Source organism: Cololabis saira, chromosome 12, assembly GCF_033807715.1.
Source record: "Cololabis saira isolate AMF1-May2022 chromosome 12, fColSai1.1, whole genome shotgun sequence".
In the NCBI taxonomy this organism is placed as follows: Eukaryota; Metazoa; Chordata; class Actinopteri; order Beloniformes; family Belonidae; genus Cololabis; species Cololabis saira.
In genome coordinates this window covers 17,096,735-17,124,630 of record NC_084598.1, presented here as the reverse complement: position 1 = coordinate 17,124,630, position 27,896 = coordinate 17,096,735, and the positions used below count along the sequence as shown (strand labels likewise).

General features: G+C 39.9%; 2 protein-coding genes across 2 annotated transcripts; one reads left to right on the top strand and one right to left on the bottom strand.

Annotated features, from left to right (window-relative positions):
- Positions 1–5,316: 5,316 nt before the first annotated feature.
- Positions 5,317–18,694, top strand: col9a3 (collagen, type IX, alpha 3). The gene is made up of 32 exons (XM_061735790.1): positions 5,317–5,561; positions 6,299–6,367; positions 7,689–7,724; positions 8,014–8,085; positions 8,257–8,310; positions 9,766–9,801; positions 10,174–10,197; positions 10,383–10,436; positions 10,955–11,008; positions 11,117–11,158; positions 11,274–11,330; positions 11,431–11,484; positions 11,570–11,623; positions 11,713–11,766; positions 11,892–11,945; positions 12,071–12,124; positions 12,677–12,730; positions 12,830–12,883; positions 12,992–13,045; positions 13,213–13,257; positions 13,343–13,396; positions 13,492–13,545; positions 14,042–14,095; positions 14,196–14,267; positions 14,717–14,752; positions 14,965–15,009; positions 15,354–15,386; positions 16,004–16,150; positions 16,266–16,320; positions 16,410–16,592; positions 16,926–17,003; positions 17,091–18,694. Exons 1-32 carry the CDS (start codon positions 5,496–5,498, stop codon positions 17,273–17,275), a joined length of 2,037 nt encoding a protein of 678 aa, XP_061591774.1. The 5' UTR covers positions 5,317–5,495; the 3' UTR covers positions 17,276–18,694.
- Positions 18,695–18,822: 128 nt separating this feature from the next.
- LOC133456363 (transcription factor-like 5 protein) lies at positions 18,823–25,378 on the bottom strand. Its single transcript, XM_061734844.1, has 6 exons — positions 24,976–25,378; positions 24,629–24,771; positions 24,360–24,510; positions 24,055–24,241; positions 19,254–19,395; positions 18,823–18,948 (listed from the first exon to the last, which is right to left on the bottom strand). Exons 1-6 carry the CDS (start codon positions 25,376–25,378, stop codon positions 18,823–18,825), a joined length of 1,152 nt encoding a protein of 383 aa, XP_061590828.1.
- Between the last annotated feature and the right edge of the window lie 2,518 nt (positions 25,379–27,896).

The window sequence follows — 27,896 nt, the reverse complement described above, 5'->3', positions numbered from 1 at the left end:
AGGTAAAAAGCATGTGCTTCACTTGAATGTGGGTATGTTCAAGTTTTCAATTTTATTTATATAACGTCTATTACAACAGAAGTTGTCTCTAAACATTTTCCAGAAACCCAGAACATGACCTCCGAGCAATTATTACATAAACATAACATAAATAATGGCAGGTAAAAAACTCCCCTAGTGGGAGAAAAACCTTAAGCCAAACAGTGGCAAGGAAAAATTCCCATTTTAGGAGGGAGGAAACCTTGAGCAGGACCTGGATTATAAGGGGGGACCCTCCTGCCGGAGACCAGCTGGGCAGAGCACGGAAAGAGAGAACAGACAGAGAGAATGAAGAACAGAGAAAGGAGAGACAGACACAATGGCTAACTGGTGCACTACAGGGATGACAATATAAAACAGATGTAGACAGCAGACACTGAGGTGGTCAGAGGGTGGGACTGCAGGTCAGGATGCCAGCAGGCATCTACCAGACATCCATACAGGCAGGTGGAATCAAGCAGTGGGATGTTCAGAGGGCGGGACTGCTGGTCAGCATGCAGCTCTTGAAGCTATGGCCTGCAAACTTGCACAGAAGAGAAAAATAGGGGGCAGACTAGCACAACAATCTACAAGAAAAATGAAGAACAATTATAGTTATGAGATACTTCTAATGAATAACTGAGAAAGGAAAGAGAAGGAAGGGTGATGGGCACCGCTCAGTGGATCTGCACCTGACTACTCTCCCTAACACACTAGAGTTTACACTAACTGTAGGCTTTACTAAACAGAAACTTTTTAAGTTTGGTTTTAAAGATGAAGGTGGTGTCAGCCTGCTGAACCCCGATTGGAAGTTAGTTCCATAGTAATGGTGCCTGATAGAAAAAGACCCGTCTTCCAAATCTACATTTGGATACTCTAAGAACTACCAGTAAACTTGTACTCTGAGAACGGAGAGCTCTGTTAGGAACATACTGCACTATTAGTCTAGACGGATTTCAGAAAAAAGGCCTTTTATAAGAAGTAAGGAGCATTTATGGGTACAAGTCGGGAACCGGCCTACCTTACATATTTCAAGGGTGCTGAGTCCAAAAAAACCGGTACCCGAGTGAAATTTTGAGTTTTTGACCTTCTAATTTGCATATTAAAATGGCCGCCAAATTGCCCATCTTGCACAGTTATTGGACCATTTCCTCCTATTTTTGTTGTAAGTAGGCAATCAAGATGAGGAAATTAAGTTTCTAGATCGATAGTCAAGGGTCAAACAAGGATATAGTGGAGGCTCAGTGCCTTCTTTATGTATATATATATGCAAAATACCAACTTTTAAGGTGAAATTAAGCATTATTTGTGTCATTTTTTAAGGCCGACATAAATATTAAATAAAAGTTACTCTGAAATTTTCCCTGTTGATATGACATATGATGTACACCATATTATATGATAACAAAGAAAAAAATCCATTGCAAGTTTTTTTTTTTTTTTGCAAATTAAGCATTTGTTCTCTAAATTCTCTAAAAACCCAGGTAAATAGGGAAAAATATTCAAAAAGAGACCACCATGAAACGTACCAAGTTGAATATTTAGATCGGTACATAGCATGGTCAGTCCCATCGCTGAGGACCCTTTGCCTGAGGTGAATTAACAGCAAAGAGGATCGTAACAGTTTCACACGCTTTGGTACCTATAGCCACCTCCAACCACCTGCAGCCACCTATAGCAACCTGCAGCCACCTACAGCCACCTATAGCCACCTGCAGCCACCTATAGCCACCTGCAGCCACCTACAGCAACCTGCAGCCACCTACAGCAACCTGCAGCCACCTACAGCCACCTATAGCCACCTGCAGCCACCTATAGCCACCTGCAGCCACCTACAGCAACCTGCAGCCACCTACAGCCACCTATAGCAACCTACAGCCACCTATAGCAACCTATAGCCACCTGCAGCCACCTACAGCAACCTGCAGCCACCTACAGCCATCTATAGCCACCTGCAGCCAACTATAGCCACCTGCAGCCAACTATAGCCACCTGCAGCCACCTATAGCCACCTGCAGCCATCTATAGCCACCTACAACCACCTGCAGCCATCTATAGTCACCTATAGCCACCTGCAGCCATCTATAGCCACCTGCAGCCACCTATAGTCACCTATAGCCACCTGCAGCCATCTATAGCCACCTGCAGCCACCTATAGTCACCTATAGCCACCTGCAGCCATCTATAGCCACCTGCAGCCATCTATAGTCACCTATAGCCACCTGCAGCCATCTATAGCCACCTGCAGCCATCTATAGCCACCTGCAGCCACCTATAGTCACCTATAGCCACCTACAGCCATCTATAGCCACCTGCAGCCATCTATAGCCACCTGCAGCCACCTATAGTCACCTATAGCCACCTGCAGCCATCTATAGCCACCTGCAGCCACCTATAGTCACCTATAGCCACCTACAGCCACCTACCTGCAGCCACCTATAGCCACCTGCAGCCATCTATAGCCACCTGCAGCCATCTATAGCCACCTGCAGCCATCTATAGTCACCTATAGCCACCTGCAGCCACCTATAGCCACCTGCAGCCATCTATAGTCACCTATAGCCACCTGCAGCCATCTATAGTCACCTATAGCCACCTGCAGCCATCTATAGCCACCTATAGCCACCTGCAGCCACCTATAGTCACCTACAGCCACCTACAGCCACCTGCAGCCACCTGCAGCCACCTGCAGCCATCTATAGCCACCTGCAGCCATCTATAGCCACTTATAGCCACCTGCAGCCACCTATAGCCACCTGCAGCCATCTATAGCCACCTACAGCCACCTATAGCCAAATGCTGAAAATCGGGGCTGTTATGCACTACAATGTGTATGTCAGAGTGATGACCAATGTCCTTGTTTAAATGTGGGGTTGTAGTCCTCAAGCATACCAAGGCAATGGGTAACCAAAGAACTTGGAAAAGGACTGCAGAAAGAAATACTAATCAAAATGAAATTCCAAAGACAAATGGCACACAAGCAAACTAGAAAGGTATAAAATCAATTTACCAAAACAAGTGACCTATGGAACTTACAGAAGAAGACAGATGAAAGCAAAGCAATTCAGCTAGAAACATGAAAGAAAATATACAGAAACAAGATCTGATCTGTAGAACTGTTCAAGGGAAGTTTCATGTTTTTTTTCCCTATTCACTTAAATTTTTCGATGTTTGAATTAAGAGCATTATGCTTTGTTTGCATAAAAAAATGAATTTTCAGACAACTTGCAATGGTGTTTTTCTTAATTATTATGTAATATGGAATACATCACATATCATATACACACTGGGAACATTTAAGAGTGATATTGACTGAATATTTATGTCGGCCTTAAAAATGACACAAATAATGCTTAATTTCACCTTAAAAGTTGGTATTTTGCATATATATACATAAAAAGGCACTGAGCCTCCACTATATCCTTGCTCTGACCCTAGACTATAGATCTAGACACTTAATTCATCATCTTTGAATGCCTACTTACAAAAAAACTTGGGGAAAATGCTCCAACGACTGAGCAAGACAGGCAGTTTGGCGGCCATTTTGATATGCAAATTAGAAGGTCAAAAACTCACAATTTTGCTTGGGTACCGTTTTTTTTTTGATTCAGCACCCTTGAAATATGTAAAGTAGGCCGGTTCCCGACTTGTACCCATAAATGCTCCTTACATTCACTTTTTGGTACATCCCGTCTAGTCTATATCAGGTCTTGCAAATATTGCAGAGTTTAAACGACACCAAGGCTTCTCACAGTTGCACTGGAACCCATCGCAACACCATGTAGTCCCTTCCTAAAATGCTTTGGACCAAAAATTATAACCTCTGTTTTGTCGGAATTTTGAAGCAAAAGATTTCCGGACATCCAGTCCTTGATGTCCCTAAGACATGCCTGAAGTTTAGCTAATGGTTCTGTTTCATCTGGCTTCATGGACAAATAGAGCTGCATATCATCAGCATAGCATTGAAAATGTATGCTGTGATTCTGGATTATACTTCCCAAGGGCTGCATGTATAAACTGAGCAAGATTGGTCCTAGCACTGAACCCTGCGGAACACCATAACAGACCCTCGACTGTTCTGAAGAAGCCTCATGTACATGAACAAACTGGTTCATGTACATGGTACTGGTTCAAATGTTGGTGAAATAAAACTTTGTAGCACAAACGCCTAAGCTGCCACTCATTAGATAGAAATCTCTGTGGAGACTTCGGTCTACAATTGTGTTTTTCCAGCTGCCCTGATGAACATTTCTTAAATGCCTTATTAACGCCCTCTCCATTCACCTCTGTTGAAAAAGAGTGGTAATATGATCAGTTGGTCGTATATAAGCTACACATTTTAGCCAATATATAATATATTGGCTATAGTTTTATATCAATTTAGGTTGTGTTCGACCTCACTGATGACTTTGTAGAAAGTAGAGGCGTGTGCATCTGTAAAAGGCGCACGTACATGTTTGGTTCTGATTTCAGACCTGCTAGACCTGATTTCAGTTTTTTGTGGGGGTGGAAGTAACTTTCTTTTGACGAGTAATTGATTCCTTATTGTGGCACAGATTTTTTTATTTCAGTTTTAGAATAGAATAAAATAGAATAGAATAGAATAGAATAGAATAGAATAGAATAGACTTTATTGTCATTGTGCTCAGGTTACAATGAGATTGGTTGGGATGTTCCCACCAAAGTGCAAAGGAAGCAAAAATAAGAGGAATAAATAAATATGAAAAGCACCGTATAAAAACATAAAAGCAATACAAACAATACAAAACAAACTCCCACATCATTCAAAAAAATACATTTAATTTAATTTACATTTACAAAATGTATACCGGTGTATATATATATATATATATATATATTTATATTTTATATTTTTTATTTATTTCAGGTAAATAATTTTTAAATTCATATTTATTTCAGGTTGAATTCAAATAGGATTTATTTGACTCATACAGTCAAACTACTGTATCTTTAATTACAGTACATTTTTTCATTACTGATGAAGGCTGTCAAGTTAAGTGGCATGTTGTTATACGGTCATTTTGTACCTAAGGTACATTTGGGATGGGGACAGGTGTGAGGGTGTCGGGCGAGGGGCCTCCCAATAATATTTTCGCTTAGGGCCCCAATTCGGTCAGGGATGGCCCAGGTTACACAGATCTTACCATAATTTAGTAGAGAAGGCGCAGCCCACTTTCTAGGTATCCCTGTGGATTTACCCCCAGCCTACCGCCTCCCCCGACGTCCTCACCCCCCTCACCCTTGTGAACAGTGTGTTTAGGCTGAGTTCAGCCCCTTCGGCTGGAGGCTCGGGTTTATCTGGAAGCAAAGAGAAAGCCATTCAGGGGCTGCACGCCGTCAGGTGAAGAGAGCTCCGTTGTGGAGGCTGAGGGAGGGGGTTAAGCAATCCAGGACCTGGAACAGAATATCTGACCTTTTCTGCAGAGCCTGGGATTTGTGAGGACAGACAGGGAACTATGGCGGTGTCCTCTGCTGTTTGGGTGCTCGTGCTGTGCCAGCTTTTAACATCAGCTACAGCCCAGGTAAGAGATGTCAAAGTGATGCCTCTTTGCCTTCTCCTAAAGCTTAAAACAGGCCTGATGTTAAAGAAGTGGATCATAATGGATACTTTATGTGCTGATAATGATGATAAAGGTTGATAAAGTTTTCTAGCCTAAAAGCTGGGGCTTTTTTTTTTTTTTAAAGAAAAATATTACCTTTTCGCAAGATTGGTGTGTGGTGTTCATACTCACTGAGCATACTTGTTCATTCATTGATGCTGTCGCCCTGGATCTGCTGGTCTAGGTGTTCGGGTTAATTGTGTACAGGTGGCTGTATGTTTGCACTAGTTTTTGCAGTCGGGTGGTGTTTCCTCTGAACCTGCGGAATGCGCAGATTTCACATCAGTGCGCACAAAGCCACCTCTGTTCATTGAGCCCCGGAGACGCAGCTGAACTCAGGAGCGCGTCTAAAAATCCTCAGTGATGAAGTGATGAACAGACGATGTACTTCATTTATGTATTTTATAAAAAGCTACTCGAGATCTACTCCCACACTTTAAAAACACGTATATTCTCTACTTGTTTTTCGTCTGTTGCAGCGCTGTTAAATAATTTGTGCGTAGCAACCTTAAGGATGAAGAACACTTTAACTGTTTTTAATCTGTCATTCTGACAACTTTGATACTTAAATATTTCTTTGCATTCTTTTCAAACCTTCAGCAGTGCTTCATGTTCCTCAGGTAGAAATGCCAGGTTTTGATGCAGATTCTGTGTTGCAGAGAGCAGGCCCCAGAGGAGCCCCCGGGCCACCTGGAGCCCCTGGGTCAGCAGGAAGAGATGGCACTGACGTGAGTTCACCGGACTCACAGAGTGTCTATACATTTGACTGTTTTAGCTTCAGCTGTAAGGCACCAGTGGTAGATGTGCCTGGAGTGCAAAGGAATTTCTTTTTTAGACTTTCTTTTTTAATAAATAGTTGATCAAATGTGTATGCCAAATTACATATTAAATATAACATATTGTAGACTATCATATATAACACAACAATATGAATATGAGTAAATGTTTTGCAGGTGCCCAAACAGCCAGGACAACTCAGTGGTTTCACATTTTCCCCTGTCAGTCACTTTTAAAGGTTTATTTGTGCATAAGTAAAGACAAATATCTCTGCTGGATTTAATCCCATTGACTCCTCCCAAAGCTCCTCCTACCAGTTAATGGTTGTTTATTGGAGGATTTGGGTGAGAGGGTCCTGAGTGAAGATATTTTTGTACATGGTGATTAAATACACTTTCACAATAAAGCATGAAAACATTTTAAGGCTATATTTTTATGCAATGAATAGTGTAATTCATCTGTGTTTAACAGACCTTGTTATCTCAAACAGTCTAACGACAGCTATTCTACGTAAAATGAAGTTTGCATCCTCTCAATTTACATCTATGCGGGTGTTCTGGTTCCAATAAAAAGTAAATTGAGTGATTAGATTTTATTTTCTCAGTTTTTGAAAATAATTTGGATTATGAAGGGCCATAGAATGCTTTGAAATCTTTGATTTCCAACCTTTCTATTTGAGTTTTGGTACACAGAGGGCTCATTCATAGTCTCCTCAACCCTGAGAGACCGTCTTGAGTTTCAGCTCACACCTCCCCCGTACACCTTCAGCCCCCACCTCCACCCACAGCAAACTTTTACCATGTGACCAGTTTGCATTGAGCCAGTTTAGTGCTGTTTGCTCTTCTCTAGTAACTGCAGAAGCTAAATAACACAACAGTGAAATGACTCTGACACATGGCCTCAGTTACGTTTGAATTAGGATCTTCAAATCTCTCTGGAATCATTCGCTGCTGGAAATCTCCAGGCCTGCGTGGCAGTAATATTTATAATATATTAATATTTGAGGATCCTAACACTATTATGTCAAATGTATTATATTTGCCACATGAGTATTTAATAATAAAACTGTCCTAAAATAACAGTTTTACACGATTAAAAACAGCATGAAACATAGCTGTGTCCAGTAAATGCCATGAAATCTCTGAATGTGAAAAAAAAAAAAAAATTCACCAACTTAACATTTCTTATCTTATCTGGTGCTTTCAAAATGTGATAAGCTGGGCACCAAAAATAAATGTGGTGTTGTATTGATTCATTTCATCTCATTAACAGGGTAAACCTGGACCTGCTGGACTGCCAGGGAAATCAGTAAGTATTCCAACAGGAACAAGTCTGTATGAAAATAGTGCTTCCTTGCTTTATTTACTAAAGCCCTTTTTAAATCATGAGGGCTCAATAATCAAACCAGGATACAACAACGTCAGTCCTCTAGTCAGACAAGGGAACATTTCCAAAGATGCCTCAATTGAACTGAGCAGTGTTTTGTTATTAATTTGATGTTTTACCAAAAACAAATACATTTGAAAGATTAAAAAGAGGATAAATCTTTTGTTCACTTAAAGAAACAATGGCTTGAGACCCTTCTGTGTCTTTTTAGGGTCCAAAAGGAAAAGCAGGAATACCAGGACAAGCAGGAAAAGCAGGCCTACCTGGTCTTCCAGGGATCGATGTAAGTGTCCTCACATTCAGTTCTTGGATTAAGTTCTACACACCAACTCTGTCTTCATCTTTTTTTGAATAATGGTGCCCAAACAGTTGATGCTGTGAACCTGAAGATGATCATTTATTGATAATAGTTCCAGTAATTAGGTGATGTGATAATGTGACTCTTGTCTTCAAGGGTTTGACCGGTCCTGATGGTCTTGCTGGGAAAGATGGACCCCCAGGAGAACAGGCAAGTGCATCTCAGTGTTCTGAGGCTCTGGCGATACATTTAAACATTAAATAATTGGTTTCATAGCATCCCGCCTGCTTAATGCTACCCTGGAGTGGCCCGGTACACTAACACAAAGAGCACACGAAGAGTAGAGCTTTAGGGGGCTCGAGATGTGTGATTTTTATGTCAGCCTGAATTTGTCAGGTTGGATCAGCATCTTGGTCAGGAATATTTTTAATGAGGGATCAGAATGAGGTTTATTTCTGCTGCTCCTTAATCCGACCTGGAATGCGAACCATTTCTCGCCAGTCTGCAAGACTGGAGATGTGATGTGTTTTTTTTTTCCTGGTCCAGAAGGAAGACAGCTTCTAAGATACAAAATGTGTGACATCAAACTGCTGCCACATCGTGTGATCAAACAAAACTTTCAACATCAGTAATGCATTTAATATATGAAGCAATACAGAGCGTAGAAGCTATGCCCCCACATCCCCCCCTCCTGTCTGGCAATTCAGCGTATAAGCTGAGCTAATGAGGAAGCCTGCATCCACCCATGTTTCTAATGACAAAGATAACTACACTGTTAAAGCTGCCTCAAAGTCCTGAAGTGTCATTCAAAGAGAGTAAGCTAATGCACATCTCACTAAATCTGATGTTCAGGGACAAAAGTGGTTTCATGTAAAGTGAGGAGTAAGCACAAAAATGGAAATCATTATATTCATATGGACCAAAACTTACCGAGTCACGGTTTCCTAACCCCAATCAGGTAGATTTAAACTCCTTAAACAAAAGAAAACAACAATTGAAAACAAAAGTAAGGGTTAAAAGTAATGGTTCGAAGAAGAGGAGATTCTTCTGAATGACAGACATGCAGGCACTTCACATGTAGTGCATATTAAACAGGGGGACATTTACTGTAGTGGACAGATGTGAGATCACTGTGTTAGCATCTATTTTATTTTCTCTTTCCTGGGAGGGGACAAGTACTGATTGATATTAAAATGAAGAGAAATATTCTTTTAGCCCATGAATTCTGTTTAAATTTAAAAGTTTAAACATTTAAAAGTTAAAAGAAATTTAGAATTAAGTCATTAATGTCAAGGATCATTTTTATCTTGCCTTTTCTTATGTCTGATCAAGTTGATGATTCATTCAGCATAACACAAAGAAATGTTTTTTTCATACACCACAGTGAATAAAAAGACTAAATGCAAATGTTTAAAAACTAAAAGTGTTCATCAAACCTTTATGATCACAAATGCTAAATGGATACTAAATAAGCAGGACAGAATTCATCATTTTTGTGTTGACATATTTTTATTTCTTTTTACTCAACATGCATCATTTTTGGCTGATGATATGAAAGATCCCTTCAGGGCCACACATGGACATAGGAAAAGGCTCCTGAGGGTTCTTTCGTCCTTTTTGATTATTTCTCAGAGCCTGATTGTGATGTTGTTTTGCTGTCAACAGGGTGAATCGGGACCTCCTGGGCCGCCTGGACCTCCTGTAAGCGACCCTTCATTCTGTGTAGCTACAAACATGCACAGCTGCTTGTCTTGCAGTCAACTGATGTCTAGCCACTTCATTGGAAATGCTGTTACATTGTATTTAAAATCACAAATTATTTGAAACCACAGCCAGTTGTTCCTTCATAGACTGCACAGGATCATTTCAGATGATAAGACCCAGCTCTAAACAGACTGAAGGAGACTGAAAATTACAACACAGATGATTAGGAACAACATAGCAACAACCCATGACAAACATTTCAAAATGGATTAGCTGCAGTGTAGCATCAAATGGAGAAGGCTGTTGTGAGTAGTTCTGATTATTCCCAAGGTTTTTGTGACTTAATTTGCCTTCCTGTGTCTTTCGTAGGGCAGAGGGAGACCAGGAGCTCCAGTGAGTATGCAGCATTGTCTTTTTACATTTATGATTCATTTGCATCTTTCTGACACACTTTTTTTTTCCATTTGTGTCTTGGGAACGTCCTTATACTCTGAGCCGAGATACTGTCCTTGCCATGTACTCTGATATCTTGCAGACACACAGTTTTTTTTGTTGGTTATGTTTTGTTTTGTTTACAGGGACTACAAGGAACCAATGGCGCGCCTGGTGGATTCGGACCCCAAGGTCCACCGGTAAATATCCATCTGCTGTCCGCACTTCCTGTCATCATTATGTAGTCTTGTTTTCTATTGTAATGTCCATATACAACTCCTCTACTAATAGCAGCCTATGCAGATGTTACAGCACTCTGAAGCAGATTAATATTTTTATATTAATGCAGTTTCAAAGTTTTTTTGTTTTTCTATCAAAACAAAAGTGTGTTTTTGGTGCATGGTTTCTGAAAGTGTCAAGTTTCCAATCACACTTTGCACTTTTATCACTTTGCAGCCTTTGAGATAATTGTGATATCATAGAATGATAAATCTTTGTGCACTTCAACAGGCCAATAATAAGCCAGTCCTCTTTTGTCAAGCATAATTTTACATAGAAGTGCACCCTAGATAGTAATAATATGATGAGATAACTTCACATGAATAGAACCAGGCTGAGGATAGAAACTGCTTAAGTGAAGAAAAACAAACAAACATGTATTTCAGACTGAGGTGCTGAAGATGTTCCTTATATCAGAGGTTTTCTATCTATGTCACAGGGTCCTGAGGGTCTCCCAGGACTTCCTGGACCTCCTGGCCCTGACGGACCCCCAGTAAGTGCATTATTATTATATACCTGAGATCTGCTGCTGGTTCGGTAGCAATCAAAAAATTCACCCGTTCTAGAATAAAACAGGTGTTTTGATTTTTCCTTGTCTCAGGGGCTTCCTGGTTCTCTTCAAGATCTTAGCGGTGACCTTCTGGTAAGATGTCAACAATGCACCCTGTGAAAGCAGAGCAGTGAAAACAGAGTTTGTGTTCTCTGCATACTGCACAGGATCAGCAGAGTGCTCAATGTTTAGTCTTTGTCCTCTGCAGTGTCCTGCAATCTGCCCCCCTGGTCCCCCTGGTCCTCCTGGGATGCCAGGATTCAAGGTAAATGAAGCCTCTGTCCTCGTTTTCTGTCAGTGATTTGACTTGTGTGCTGAGTGACATGTCTGAACCCCTCGATTTTTGTGTTTGCTTGCTAATTTAGGGACACACAGGGCACAAGGGAGATAAGGGAGAGCTTGGGAAAGATGGAGAGAAGGTGAGATAAGCATCTGAAATCGATATGTTGGCTGTTTTATATGATTAGAGCTGATGACATCTTAAATGTACCATTATGTCTCAAGGGAGATCTTGGTCCAACAGGACCAGCAGGTATTCCTGGCACTGTCGGTCTTCAGGTGAGCTATCTAAAAGAGAATGCAAGGAAATTTGCGATACTTGCTGCTGTGTTGAAGTATCTTCACTGTGCTCAAATGCTGTGTTGTAGGGTCCACGTGGTTTGAGAGGTTTACAAGGCCCAATTGGAGCTGGAGGCGACAGAGTAAGCATAATATAGTGAGATCGCACCCATCTGCGCATCTCCATATTACACTCTGTGCAAGCCCTTAGATGTTTGCAGGATGTTTTATTAAAACTTATCCCCTCTTCACCTCTGTTTTCCTCCAGGGATTCCCAGGTTTCAGAGGCAAGCCTGGCATAACTGGCATCATTGGAAAGACAGTGAGTCTCTTCATGTCATTTTTTTCTTACCTATCACAAAACTGTGTTTGTTGGAGGTTCACGGCTAGAATAGATGACCGGTCCCATCAATGAATAGCTGTGTGTGTTTCATCTGATGTCTCCAGGGTGATTCTGGAGAAAAAGGGCCACAGGGGTTTAAAGGACCCAAAGGAGAAATTGTAAGTCAATAACAATATATTTGAAATATATTTAGGGGGATGTATTATGGGAAAAAAAAACTTTTTCTGTACTTGAGAGTATAAACATATATACCGGTACATGTGAAGTGAGGACTGAATCAAAAACTATAAAATAACACCATCCAGTCACTTAGATTTGGACAGCCTCGTGCAGTTTAAGATTTGCAGGGCTCTGTGACATCACAGATCCAGATCAGAGCAAATTTAGCTTTCTCATTTTACTCCACCTAAGTTCATACATACCAGCATGCACACTTTCTCACAAGTGGTTTGCAAAGAGCTTTAAAATTATTATTTCAAAAGAATCAGGAGGAGGTGGAATCAAATCATTTAGTTGACTCCAGCCCTGAAACAAGATTCTGTGAGAAGAGCTGTAAGTACATATTGAAAAGAGAGCTGTTGTAGATATTATATTATGACCTAAAAAAGTAGTTTGAAATTCAAAAAAAATGTCTGTTTACTGTAATTAAGGAAAAAATAAAAAATAAAAATAAAAATGCATGAATGACAGCAGTATTTGTCTTTTAATAGGGTAAAATTGGGCCCAAAGGAGTGCTTGGCGGAGCAGGACCCAAAGGAGAGCCTGTGAGTTATATATATACATATATATAAATATAAATGTATGAAGCTTGACTGTACATATTTCCTTAGCACCACAAGGCTCATGTTCCATGTCTTCAACAGGGTATTCCTGGTAGAGACGGCAAAGACGGAACACCGGGGTTGGACGGTGAGAAGGTTGGCAAGATGATCTTCTTCCTAAACTGTCAATGTTAATGATTTTATTCCAAAATCCAGATTGAAAGACGCTGTGTCACAGTCACAGTATTGTTTTTGTACTGATAGGGTGATGCTGGTCGCCATGGAATAGTTGGAGAGAAAGGACCAAATGGACTTCCTGTGAGTACTTTCACATAACTATTTCCGGTCTACCTTGTAAAAGATTCTGTGACTCATTCCTTCATTTCTCTCAGAGTGAAATGATGGTAGTGATATTCCACAAGTCTCACCACTGATAAAGATAAATATCGGAGAATGTTAAATGCCCTACACATTTTTTTTTCAAGGGTCTGCCAGGAAAGGCTGGTTCAAAGGGATCTACAGGAGGAGTTGTGAGTATTACAACAAAATAAATAAAGCTAAGATAAGGAGCTTTGATAATAACTTTTATATTCCCACCTCTTTCTTTTATGCTAGGGTGATCCAGGGAAGTCTGGGGAGAGGGGACCTTCTGGAGAGCCAGGTATTCCTGTACGTATCGGATGGGATTGTTGGTCAGGGATAACGGCCTCTCCAACATTTCCACTCCCCAAGCTGTTTGACTTATCGAAACATCTTCTCTTAAGGGTGATATTGGCATCCCGGGAGAGAGGGGCATAGCAGGTCCAAGAGGAGTGGCGGTAAGTCAGTGTTTACCCTAGAAACCTAGACAAGTGCCCTCATAACTGGTTTACATATTTACTGCTTATTGACTAAAGAAAAAGAAATCAGTATGCACACAGTCTGAGTCTGAGTGTCCAAGCTGGTGGTTAAATTCAACTGTAATAGCAGGGTACAAAACTGCTGGCCTTTACAACTAATTCTACTCTACAAGAGTACTTTGTCAGATTCAGCAGTGTGGAGTTGATTTGTAAAGAAGGGATACCTGCAGAGATGAGAGACTGGATTTACATCAGAAGAAATCATACACAGAGAGACCTTTGTTTTAGATCAAACCCTGCAAGAACACCATCAGGGACTGTTCAGCATAACAAATCATACCTCACAGAACCACATCACCCACTTACTGAGGACTTCTTATCTGAAGAAAGAAGAGATTAAGGAGGAGACGTTGTTATTATTCAGTCTGCTTTACTATTTGTAGTAGAGTCACAAGACTATGTCTCTCTCCAACAGGGAGGTGTTGGATCGGTCGGCAACTCTGGGCCTCAAGGAGTGAAGGGTTTCCAGGTCAGCTGCATAAAATCACTAATTATTGCACGTCTTGTGAGGTCATAATATTCATTATTATTATTTTAATTTAACTTACTGTGTGTTTCACGTGCTGCAGGGAGTCAAAGGTGCTTTGGGTGATCTAGGTCTTCCAGGACCGACAGGACTTCGTGGAGAGTTTGGTGAAAGGGTGAGTTTTTCATGCCTGATCTAAAGCATTGACATTAATCAAGTAAATTAGTCCAGTTTATTGGTGGTTATTTGTTTCATTTATTAATCGGTTTTTGTTATTAATTTATTTGTAAATTGGTCTTTAAAATATTGAAAACTGTTCCCCAAAAAGAGCATAGAACAGCATCTGTACACAGACATTGCTGATATATTAGATGATCAACGGTGAGCGTTATGTCAATAACCAGGTCAGACTCTGGTATGAACTCAGACCTCAGACACAAAGCAGCCTCCTGTTCAGAACCTGAAGGAAGAACAAAGCCGGCCTTCATGCCAGTCCTGGTTCCCCTCTACCAGCCCACCTCACTTCCCTTCATCTTCCTTCCTTTCCCAGTCAGCCCTCCACAAACATCTCTTCACAACTCTCATTTCTTTTATTTTCTCACTTTTTTTTTTTTTTACCTTTAGGGTCCAGTTGGAGTTTCTGGACCTAAAGGAGACATGGTAAGCCACAGTTCAGGCTTAATGAACTTAGATACGGTGTGACCGTTTAGTCTTTCAGCTGCATGAAAGGAAGGAATATTTTGTTTGCATTTAAATGACCAATCCCTTATTTTCTTTCTCCCTCAATGATAAGCCATAAAGCATTATGAGATTAAATAATTTATGTTTGTAACATTCAACCAAATATTTCATTTGTCACGTTATCACTTTAGGGTGTGGCAGGAAGTGATGGTTTACCAGGAGAGAACGGAGAGCCTGTGAGTATTTTTTAATGTTTGTATAGTTTGACTAAATCCAACCGGATGCAGTGAAAGTAGCACAACAACTCTTGACTCTGTTAGCAGTTATTAGCATCACAATTGCTGCAGGATTCTGCTGCAGAGTGCTCAATAAGATGAGAAGGAGAGAAAACATCATTTGTTAGAACCCTCATTGTGTTGTAGATGCCCAGTTTTGCCTTGATTTACAGACAGACAGACAGTCTTTTTATTACATTTGTTTGATGGCAAATACATTTTATTTTGTTCTTCATGTATTTCCTAACACAGAAGCGGGCAGCATTATTTTCTTATATTATTTTTCCTAATATTCCCATTTTTAGGGACCTTTCGGGCCAGTTGGACAAAAAGGAGAGGTAAGTCGCATATTGGGTTTTTATTTGGTTATATTTACAGTATCTAATTCATGAAGCCACATCACTAACAGCACATTTCTGAATACAGTTTTTTTTTAAAGGCTTTTCCATTACCCATTATCAGATGTTAATGTGATATGCAGCACAGTTTTGCCCTAAACTCATTCTGCACTTGTTCTCTGACTAAACATTAAAATGTTGTGGCTCACTCCAGTTGATGCCAACTTGTCAGAGTCTCTGCACATGACTCAGCCTTACATTCCAGGTTTAATAGGATTAATTAGAGATAGGCATTTCAGCTTTGGCTGAAAGCAGCTGTTTGCTGCTATCGCCACAAGGGAAAGGCCAGTTGCACTGAGCTGCAGCACAATTTGTGTAATTAGAGGCAGCACTGATAAGCCTCACTCTCTTAGTCTCATATAGTGTTTGCTGTGCTCACTGGAGTAATTATCAAGCAACCAACCGCCATATGAATCCACCTCCGCATTGTCTCAGCAGACCCAGTTTTTCAGTCGCTGTTTAATCAGGGATGTTTTTAGACTACAGTTTGTAAGAAAATGGTTTTGTTTTTGCAAAGCATCTGGAGGTATTAAACTGATGATTCTTGTTGATTGTAGTCAGGAAAGCGAGGTGAACTGGGCCCAAAGGGTGTGACAGGTCCACAAGGAGAGCTTGGGTCAAGAGGGCCTCCAGGAAAAGAAGGGCCAATGGGCTTCCAAGGCGAACAGGGTCAGCCGGGCATCGCAGGAAAGACAGGTGTTCCCGTGAGTGTACTTTTTGAATTTGCACAAAGCAGTAGTCTAAATGATTAAAAATTCATGCTTTTATATAAATTATTTTAATGAAATTAAATTTGGCGCATGTCTCCTTGTGTTTCAGGGTAAATTGGCAAGTGAGCAGCACATCAGAGAGCTGTGTGGATCTATGATTGATGGTGAGAGATCTTAAGTTAACTTACATCTATAAGTTCACTGCAGTCCAAGAAATGTCAAGGAGCACCCGGTTGTATTTTCTGTTCCATAGATCAGATTACTCAGCTGGCCGCTAACCTGCGAAGACCCTTGGCACCTGGAATGGTGGGCCGCCCCGGCCCCTCTGGCCTGCCTGGAAAGCCAGGAACTGCTGGCACTATTGGGCATCCGGGGGCACGAGGACCACCCGGGTACAGAGGGCTGCCAGGAGAACTTGGAGATCCAGGTCCAAGAGGTAAGAAAAATGAATATCTATGCAAACTTTTAGTCTTATCATTTCATTCCTTGATGGAAGATGCACTACGATCATTTTGGTAAATAAAATACTTGTGTGTGATAAAATGCCTGAGTTTCTTGCTGCTTTTTTATAAAATATTTGGTCGGTTGACCTCTTTGATTTAATATTTAAACACAGCTATGTGGGAAATTGCATGTTCAGTCTTTGAGAAGCTATAGATAGACATCTGTTACATAACAAGTCAAGAAATGTATACAAAAATGTCTAAGTGCATAGACCACGTCAAAAAACAGGCAAAAGTAAAGATACAGTTTTGTGTTTTAATGACAGGTGATGTTGGTGAGCAGGGTGATAAGGGACCCACTGGCAAAGCCATTGACGGTCCCCGTGGAGACCAAGGATACCAAGGTATGTGGCAGATGTGTACTGCTTCTAAAACTCTCTACATGTTAGTCACAATTCCACTCCTAAAAGCTTGCACATTACTTTTCACAGGACTTCCGGGAGTACCTGGAATTGTCAAAGATGGTCGTGATGGATCTCTAGGAGATCCAGGTGAGCCTGGAGAGTCAGGCAGGGTAGGAAGGACAGGGCACCAGGGACCACCCGGGATCTGTGACACAGCAGCCTGCCAGGGAGCATCAGCGGCTGGGAAATCCTCAAACCCCAAAAACCATTAAACATGACTTACAGCCTAAAGCCTTCCACTCCGAGGAAGGAGAATGGCACACGAGGAGGGAGGGAATGAAAGAAGTGAACGATTAAAAAGAGAAAAAGTTCTCTTTATTTAAATACATATATCACAAGATGGGAAGAGTAACATCAGCAGGTGTGACATTTTGAGAGGACTGAAGGAACATCCCAGGAGTGACATGAACACCAAACCAACTGAGAGACAAAAAAACATAGATAACACAAATGGAAAAGTGCAAGACAACAACTGCACTGATCCCAATAGCATCACATAAGACTTGACCTCCTAACAGTTGGAATGAGTAACGAGTCCTTTGTGCATAAAACTTTGTACATGTTGCTTCGGTGACATCCTTGTGGCAGACAACACACTAAAGGCAACTGTGACTGTCTGATGTGAATGTGCACGAGTGTAAATCACAGGTGTTACCTCAACATACAACCTTGTAGTATAAAATATGGAAACAAGTGCCGGAAGTAAAAAGACTGTGCTGAGGAGCTGTGTATGTACTGTAAAAAAGTAATAAAAGTGGATACCCAGCTGCCTGGAAATTGTGTAGATTAATGCAAAACCAAAATCTTTTGATAGCCTCTTTTTTTTTTTTTTTTTTTTTTTTTTTTACACAGCTTTTTTAAATTACGTGTTAAGTTTATCCACAAACAGGATAAAACTTGCATAAATCAGACCTGTAAAATAAATAAAGATTAAAAGGCTCAGTCGCTTTTTAAAAGTTCTTATTTTCCCACCTGCAATGACCACATCCACTTTGTACTACCAATGCTGTAACTATTAAATATACATGACTTTAAATAGTATTTATTTTTTGTGGGTGACTGTTGTATGTACAGTAAGATGCTACAGCGACATGTTGTAAGAAAGAACAAATAAAGCCACTTTTCAGTAAAACATTACTCTTTTCTACATATCAAATGAACAATGCACTTCAGAATAACAACATTCTCTGAAACACTATGACATTAAACAACCCCTTTAATCCACAAAACAGCTACATTTATTTAAAATGTTAAAATATATAAAAGAAGAAGAGATGTAAGGAAGTAATGGGCTTAAGAATATTCTAAATACCCAAGTAAACGTTGAAATCAAGTCTAGATATGAAATACAGATATATTGAAAGATCAGGAGTCTGGTCGTTAAAGCACCATTTCATGTTTTTTAAAAGGAAGCAGTGGCACCTGTACACCAAAGGTCATTCTTTTGTCTGTTTTTATTTAAAGTTGTGTACATCTGGTAGAATAAATGGTGTAGCAGTTCAAATATAACCTCAAGATGGTGTGTGTGATCTTCAGATTCAATGGCTACAATATCTGAGGGTGGCATTTCCAATTATGTTCTATTTCAAAGATCATTGCAATGTTAATAAAACAGTTTTGTCTATTGAAAATGTGAAATCTTTTAGTGTAGCCTCACAAGTTCACACCTTTTTTGTACACACCTTGGCCATTTTAAAGGCTAAATCAAAATGTAGTCTTCATAACTGCAGCAGATATTCTGAATGAAATGAGAGGGAGGTCATTGTTCCGCCCCAAGAGGAATGCTGAGTGTCTCATTCATCTTTTGATGTATGGAATGTTTGTCTGAAGAAGAGCTGGCTACAAGAAACATACTTTTGTCATGGGTGAAGTTCTTCTGAAATTCCTGCAAAGGAAGGAATGATTATGAAAGATAGAATCAGCATTAGTTTATGCTTTAGTCTCTCTAGACTGTCCCGTTCCCTTAGTGCAAATGTTATATGGTTGTCTTGTAGTTTTTACGATATACCTTCTTTAACTACAGGAGCTTCGCAGGAAAGCAATTATCTAGTGGATTATATATAGTCAAATTTAAAATAACTTGATTATGTCTGTTAATACTCTAATCGTATTGATGCAAGTTTAAAAACTATTCAGGCAGAGGACAACCCGTTGAAATGCTTTGCATCAGTCAGAGCCCGACACACGTACCTCTTTGAATGTGTCTCCACATGTTTTGTTGATGTATCTCAGGAAGGCGGTGGTCAGCTGCAGGGTGGTGACTTTGTCTGTATTAGAGTTACAAAATGGCACCATCGTGTTCAGTTCATCACAGCACAAGCGCATCATCTTCCTGTGCAACATGACACACACATACATACACACACACACACACACACACACACACACACACACACACACACACACACAAGGTTTAACGCAATGTTTCTCAACCATCACCTGTTAGATCTTATTGTGTCATATTCTGTGACTTATAGAAGAATACGTATATATTTAGTAGTTTTTCAAAATTTCTAATGAAAATAAACTGATTTAAGTTTCTGTTTGCTCGATTTGAGTAAATCAAGCAACCAGAAACTGGTTCACATTGACAGTGTGTTCTGTTTCAGCTTCATCATATTTGTTTTCATCCTAGATTACTTTTGTTGTGAATTGGTGCAGATATAAACTGAACTTTACTGAATTAAAACTAAGTTGTGTGTGAGCTGCTGACACAATACCTGTCTGGACAGGATGCTGTTAACTAAAATACACACACCAGTAAGATTGCGGAACATCAGCATCATAACTGACATCTTACAACAGTCCGAGCATGAGCACACAAAATGGTCGTATGCAAGGAAAAGAGCTCCAACTGGGAGCACAGCTTCAGTAGGAGAAGAACACATTTGAAAGCAAGTAGGGACTTTCTGTGTGACGGAGCAGCAAGACATCTGAGCATAAAAACAATGGTTATTTAGAATAAAAAACACTACACTCTTGAATAAAGATAGCAATAGATCTTGCTATCATATCAGCGAGACATATTGCAGAATGTGGTTTGGCGCAATAATTATTACATCTAAATTGGGTAATTACAACATGTGGTGAAAGGAAAATGCTAAATTGGTTTTGAAATTACCATTAAATCCATATTCTACAACTGCCTGCTTCTAGTGATGTGACGTTCCGTTTCGAGGCTTTGAAGCGTGGGTTGAGTAGGGAAGGGGACGTTCCACGATGCATGTATTGAGGCTTGCTTCATTTAGGGGAGGATTCAAAATTATGACATCTGAAGCCACGTGACTGGTTCAAGAATTGCTTAGCCGTGAGTTCTGACAAGTAATATAAACCCCTCAAGCTCTATTAAAAATGTGTTTGATGGAGACTTGCGGTCAGTGAGAGTTTGGAGACAGTTTGGAGGGAGGTAGAGATAGTTTGGAGTGAGTGAGCGGATGTTTTCCAAAGCAGGAGAAATATTGTCAAAAAAGCCAAAGACCTGCCACAGTGGTGAACAGTTGTTTTTAAGTAAAAAACTAAAATCCAATGATGTGTCCCCTAAACCCGAATCACTGGCCACACGTCAACGTTACAAAAAGCTCAATCATTGTCCATACCCCAAGCACCCTCACCTCACTTTAAATGATCACTTCCATTTTGAAATCCAAATAATAATTTTCCATACTGCCAGTATATATATATATATATATATATATATATATATATATATATATATATATATATATATATATATATATATATATATATACACAGTAAACCCCACACACAGTGGGGCAAAAACATTTTTTAGTCAATCTATTTATAAAGATGAGAGAAGTCTGTAATCTTCATCATAGATTCAGGTCAACTGTGAGACAAAATGAGGAAAAAAAAAGCTTTGTAAAAAATGTTATTAAAAAATAATTTGTAAATTATGGTGGAAAATAAGTATTTGGTCAGTAACAATCAAGCAAGATTTCTGTCTTTCACAGACCTGTAACTTCTTTAAGAAGCTCCTCTGTCCTCCACTCGTTAGCTGTATTAATGGCACCTGTTTGGCCTCGTTATCTGTATAAAAGACACCTGTCCACAGTCTTAAACTCCCTCCCTTTAAGACTCCCAACTCAGCCATGGCCAAGACCAAAGAGCACTAGAAGGACACAAGGAAGAAAATTGCAGACCTGCACCAGGCTGGGAAGACTGAATCTGCAATAGGTAAGCAGCTTGGTGTGAAGAAATCAACTGTGGGAGCAATTATTAGAAAATGGAAGATATACAAAACCACTGATAATCTCCCTCGATCTCGGGCTCCATGCAAGATCTCACCCCGTGGGGTAAAAATGATCACAAGAATGGTGAGTAAAAATCCCAGAACCACACGGGGACCTAGTGAATGACCTGCAGAGCTGGGACCAAAGTAACAAACTCTACCATCAGTAACACACTACGCCGCCAGGGACTCAGATCCTGCAGTGCCAGACGTGTCCTGTTTGCCGGAGAGCATTTGGATGATCCAGAAAAGAATTAGAATATCATGTGGTCAGATGAAACCAAGTTGGTAAAAACTCATCTTGTCGTGTTTGGAGGAAGAAGAAAGCTTAATTGCCTCCAAAGAACACCAAACTTACTGTGAAGCATGGGGGTGGAAACATCATGCTTTGAGGATGTTTTTCTGCAAAGGGACCAGGACGACTGATCCGTGTAAGGGAAAGAATGAATGGGGCCATGTAAAATAAGATTTTGAGTGAAAACCTCCTTCCATCATCAAGGGCATTGAAGATGAAACGTGGCTGGGTCTTTCAGCATGACAATGATCCCAAACACACCGCCACGGCAACCAAGGAGTGGCTTTGTAAGAAACATTCGAAGGTCCTGGAGTGGCCTAGCCAGTCTCCAGATCTCAACCCCATAGAAAATCTTTGGAGGGAGTTGAAAGTCTGTGCTGCCCAGCGACAGCCCCGAAACATCACTGCTCTAGAGGAGATCTGCTTGGAGGAACCGGCCAAAATACCAGCAGCAGTGTGTGAAAACTTTGTGAAGACTTACAGGAAACATTTGACCTCTGTCATTGGCAACAAAGGTTAAGTTACTAGGGGTGTAACGGTATTTGTATTCGTCCCGTCATGGTAAGGGCGTCACAGTTCGGTGCATGCAGTGCCACAACGAAAATACTTGAGCAAGTATTTTTTTAAAGTCCTAACGTCAATCCAGGTGGCGGAAATGAGCCTGAAAGCTGCCAGCAACCGCCATTACGGAAGAAGCAGCAGAAGAAAAAGAGTTGGAAGAGTCACCGGGTTCGTTTAAATCACACGTATGGGAGCACTTCGGTTTCCCAGGGCAATATAAGGGGGATGGCCCACGTGGTGGACTCGACAAATGTCGGCATTGTTTCACTGAAGTGCTACTGGTAATACATCAAACATGTAAAGGTCTGGAGGCTGATGCACACCTAAAATAGACTTGGTAAAACAGGTGCGTTGGAGTAGGTAGGAGGGAATCAAGGAAAAAAAAGGGGTCTCCCGCACACTGTTAAGTCAAATGCAAAAAACTTTAATAAGGTAAACAAACAAACAACGTTTCGGTCCACAGGACCTTTCTCAAGCAGAGATCCAGAGACCCCTTTTTTTTCCTTAATACATCAAACGTGCCAACGCACATAAGACGACATTCCCCGACATGCCAATCACTGGCGCGAGGAAAAAGATGTGTGTGCAACAACTTATCCCTGCAGTTCATAAACAGCCCCTTGACATGAAAACAGACCAGCAAAATCACAGAAGCAACTGCCACTTGTGTGTACTGTTGTGACTAGTGACTTTTACACCTCTATAAGTTACAAGGTACTGAGTTGAACTTTTGTTACTGTGCAAGTACTTATTTTTCACCATAAATTGCAAATTAATTCTTTAAAAATGCTACAATGTGATTTCCTGGATTTTGTTTTTTTCAATTTGTCTCATAGTTGAAGCATACCTATGATGATTACATACCTCTCATCTTTCTAAGGAGAACTTGCACAATCAGTGATTGACTTTTTTCCCCCTAAATAAATACATTTTATATATTTATATATATATATATATATATATATATATATATATATATATACACACACAGACACACTGCCATCACTACAATATAAATGTTTTGTATACTACTTTATCTTGCTGAGTTTTATTCAGAAAGCTTTCTGCAAAATGCCACACACTTCAAATTGATGCCAACTGATATTTTTGCGTCCACTAGATGTCCTACTAGAGCAGATGAAGCTTTAGGCTGGAGCTTATTGAAGATCTACAAACTGCTCGCTCCTCCGGGTTCCCAACACCAAGCTCGGCACCATGGGCGACCGGGCCTTCTGCTCAGTAGCGGCCCGCTTATGGAACAGTCTCCCTGACCATCTAAGGGCAGCAGAGACCTGGACCGTTTAAGATTGGCCTAAAAACCTTTTCATTCAGGAAGGTGTTTTTGAGTTGAGTTTTATGACTTATTATTGTTAGTTATAACTGTGTACTGGCTCTGTGGCACTGAGATTATTGGATGAAGAGTGCCTTACAAATAGAATGCATTATTATTATTATTATTATTATTATTATTATTATTATTATTGGATGAAAGGCTTTAATGCTTCAATGCCACGGGCTTCGTCCTGCTCAGGTGGAGGGGATCTGCTGGAGGCTATCCAAAGCTCTCTTTGGGCCAAACGCAGGGGTACAAGATTAAAATTAAAGAAAGAAAATGGAATTCTAAGACAAGCATATTTTCTCTACTTTTTATGTCATGAAAAGTTATTAGAAATGTAGCCAAAGGTTTACTAGACTAATAACTCATTCTTACGGTAGCACTTGATGATAAGGCACTATTTTTGTGTACGCTATAGGCTACACTTGTGTTATTGTGTAGTTTAGTAGGGGGCAATATTAGACACACAATCAAAATAAAAACTATTGAACAAACATTCATTTTAAGCAATCATATCCCACACAGTGTGGGCTGCTGCAGGGCCGCTCACCTGCGATCCCTCTCCTTGCTGTTGTGTCTCTCTCGGCGCAGGCTCAGCGGCATACCGGGTCGAGCTCTTTTACAGCTGCTGCGCTGTGACTCTCCGACTGATTCAGGAGCTGCTTTAGCAGCCTTTGTGGATTGAGAGCTCAGGTTACTGCAATTAATTTTGTAGGCAGCAGGCGTCGCTACATATCCTGCAAAGAATACAAGAATTAGACTCTGATACAGACTCATTTCTTTATTTCATTATAGCAGACAACAGAAAAAGAATTGCTTTTGAAACAATCAACAAATTAGATTAAGGATTATTACTCTGAGTGTTCACCAACGTCTGCTCTTCTCTTGGGTTGATGCAGTTGGAATTGATAGTTTTTGTGATGAGACTCTCAGGATGAAAATTAAAAGCAAAACTTGGTATGATTAACGCGTGATGTTTGTTAGGTTCAACCACGTCAGGAATAACCTGAAATCACAACACAAAAATAAACAAGGATTCAACTGTTTAGTGTGCCGCTGATTAAAGGTATTAAATGCCTTTTGATGTTGTTTAAATATAAATATAAGTATATATTGAAGCATACCTGACCACACATGTTAGGATCAAAAACACCTCCAACTACTGGATAATTGCTTGAAATCTCAACAGAATTTGCTCCGTCAGGTTTCGCACACATCTCCTTCTGAGGCTGAACTGCCTCTTGAACCTCTGCTGACTGTTGAAGGACTGTCAAAAAACTAAAACACAACACCATTTTTTTTGCACGCTTCATAAAATAGATTCAATTTACTAAACCAAAGCATTACTATGCCAATGAAACTTACTTGCCAAGAACAGCAGAGTGAGTGGTATCAGCACACATGCTGTTAAATCTGTTCTCCAGACAAACTCTAGTAGTTGATCTATAATGTTTTTCTGAAGGTTTTCCACCTTTGGCAGGTGCTTCACACTGTCCTCCTTCACTGTTGACTTTGGCCAGCACAAAACTGGGAACCTCGCCATAAGACACTGGTGTCTGTTCCCCTGACATCACCTCATAGTGGTCATCACAAGTAGTTGACAAGTCAATTGCTTGAGTGGATATAAACGGAGAGATCACAGTAGTGTCTTCAACCATCACTGCAGCAGAGTGAGGTCTGGACTCAGCCCCAGTCTGAGTGTCCACGTGTGCTTGGATGAAGTGTTGAAAGTGTGAATAGTCAACATCTGTCATCTCCATCAGACCAAGCTCAGATAACAGCATTTGCCCCAGTTCCTGTGCCGCACATCCAACTCGGTGAGAAATCAGGCCAGCAGAGTCAGAGGTGTGGTCTTCTAGGTGAAAGGGATGCATGGATGGTTTTATAACATGAAGAGAAGGATGACATTTTTTTGTCTGTAAATGGGATAAAAATCATGAAAAAAATTATATGAGGCAACCCCTGAGAGCTAGCTCTGACAGGCATTGTGAGCAGTTTTATGCTCACTTTCACCCCTTTGCATGGTTAAATTCTAATTAATTTTGAATTTACTATTAAATCCGTATTCTACAGCTTGAACCATACATCCAGCTATTTTCTACGCCTGCTTCACCCTGCTCAGGTTTGTGGAGGAGGGGATCTGCTGGAAGATATCCCAGCTCTCCGAGCCAAAGGCAAGGGTACAAGATTAAAATTAAAAAATGAAAATTGAAAACTAAAGGACAAGCATATTTTTGTGATGAAAAGTTATAAGAAATGTAGCCAAAGGTTTACTAAACTAGTAACTCATTCTTACGGCAGCACTTGATGATAAGACACTATTTTTGTGGACCACTAGGCTACACTTGTATTATTGACAATATTGTTCAAAGTCTCTGTTAAAGAAGAAAGCAGTATTTGTTTCTCACGTACCTTCTGATGTCTCTTGCCGACCAGGCCTGCTGCTGCTCTTAATAAAGTCTCAGCTCCTTCCCAGCTTTCACGTGTCTGCTCTGATTCTATGGGTTGAAGTTAACATTATGATCAGTAGCTCTGTGAATGACTGATCAGATCAGGGCCTCAATTTTAAAACTCAAATGTGCTTTATCATTAATAAAGTAGGTAAATATTTTATTTTGTACTTGTATTTGAAAAGTACTATATTAAAAGCTAAATAGACTTTATTTATACTGGCCTTGTTGATCACCTAAATTGTTTTTTGAGTTATTTTGACTTAAATGTCATACGAAATAAATCTCATAATTTGGGTACCTGCATACATTATAGCAGGAATGTATTTAGGAATTGCAACGTTGCAGTTTTGAGACTTCTTTACAAGATCACTCCTTTCGGTCTCACATAAGATAACAATGAAATTGTTCATGTCATATTCTCCAGGCATTGTGTCTTCGTACAAGAAATCAATCAGAACACTCAACAGATCTAATACTAGCTGAGCTCTGCGTCCTTTTCTTTTGTGGGAGAGTCTCTCCTTGTAATTATTTTAGTCTGAAATAACTCCAGGTCTTTGCACTTATGCTTGATCCAGAGCTTTTCTAGAGGTACCAAAGATTAAATTAAGATGGCTGAATATTACCATAATATGGTCACTTAAACTCCATATGGATCAAAATTAAGGTGTGGGGCAGACGGACGTTGTTCATCTGCTTCATGTCATGCTGACATGAAAATTGGGAGAATGGCTAGTGTATTCATGCTTTCTGAATGCAATATATATAAAATTAATGTATATTAATTTCTGTTGTAACTGAACCGTTTCAATACAGTAAGAAATTGTAGTGTCAACATTCACCAACAAAATGTTATTGACGTATCAAAAGTAAGTTGGAGAGGGATTTGAAATCAAGTAGAACCTTAACCTTATTTAAAAAAACATTGAAAAGAATGATGATTTCTCTATACCAAAGTAATGAGTGGTGATGCTTGCTATGTTGATTTGGGTATTCATTTAATTGGTGATTTGATTATTCAAGGACGAAGGAAACATGTAGACTGCACATTTTTTTTTCTTTCTTTCTTATTTCTCGAGGAATCTTTTTATCCCCATGGAGGGAATTTGTTTTACTGGCAGTCTTATCTCTTACTTCTTGCTTTTATTTCATTACTTTAAATAATCCTTTTGAGGGTAGGCAATGAATAAGCTTTGCTTCAGCCTACACCTTTTTCGGTCTAGATGTTACGGTATTTGTATATTAGAAACTTTTTTGTAATGTTTTCTTTGAACAGTCTATTCGTTTCCTGGTTGTTATTTTTATTTTATTTTTAATTTTGTAAAAGCTATTTGGATGTTTTTTTGTGATGATCTCATGACCGAAAATGAACTAAACTAAACTAAAGTAGTTTAAAGTAAATGTACTGGTTTAGTCTTTCTATTATTGAAAGTTATTGAACACCTTAATAGAATTTTACAAATAGTACATCAAATAAAGAACAGTTAAAGTTGCTGCAGTTGAAGGTAATTTAAATTTAAATTTATGCAAGATTATATTTACCCCAGATTATACTAATGAAATAAAGCTACAGTTGAAACGTTTTAGAAAGGAAAGTAGGCTATGTGACATTTCTTTTGTTGGGTAAATGTGTCTGACTCTTAATTAGTTAAGTAAATTAGTTTTAATAAATTATGCTACAATTGGATGCTAGTTGGTGAACGGACCTTAACACATTAGCTAACGGAAGTTACGCAGACGTTACAGGCTGATTTATGGTTCCGCGTTAAATCGACGCAGGCCTACGCCGTAGGGTACGCGGCGACGCGCACCCTCTGCGTCGATTTAACGCGGAACCATAATTCATGTTTAAATCCGGAGAAAACCGCCATCTTTTAAATCGCTTGAACGGATAAAACTATTAATTACCATTTTTTCGTGTAGTACTTATTTTACTGTAAAG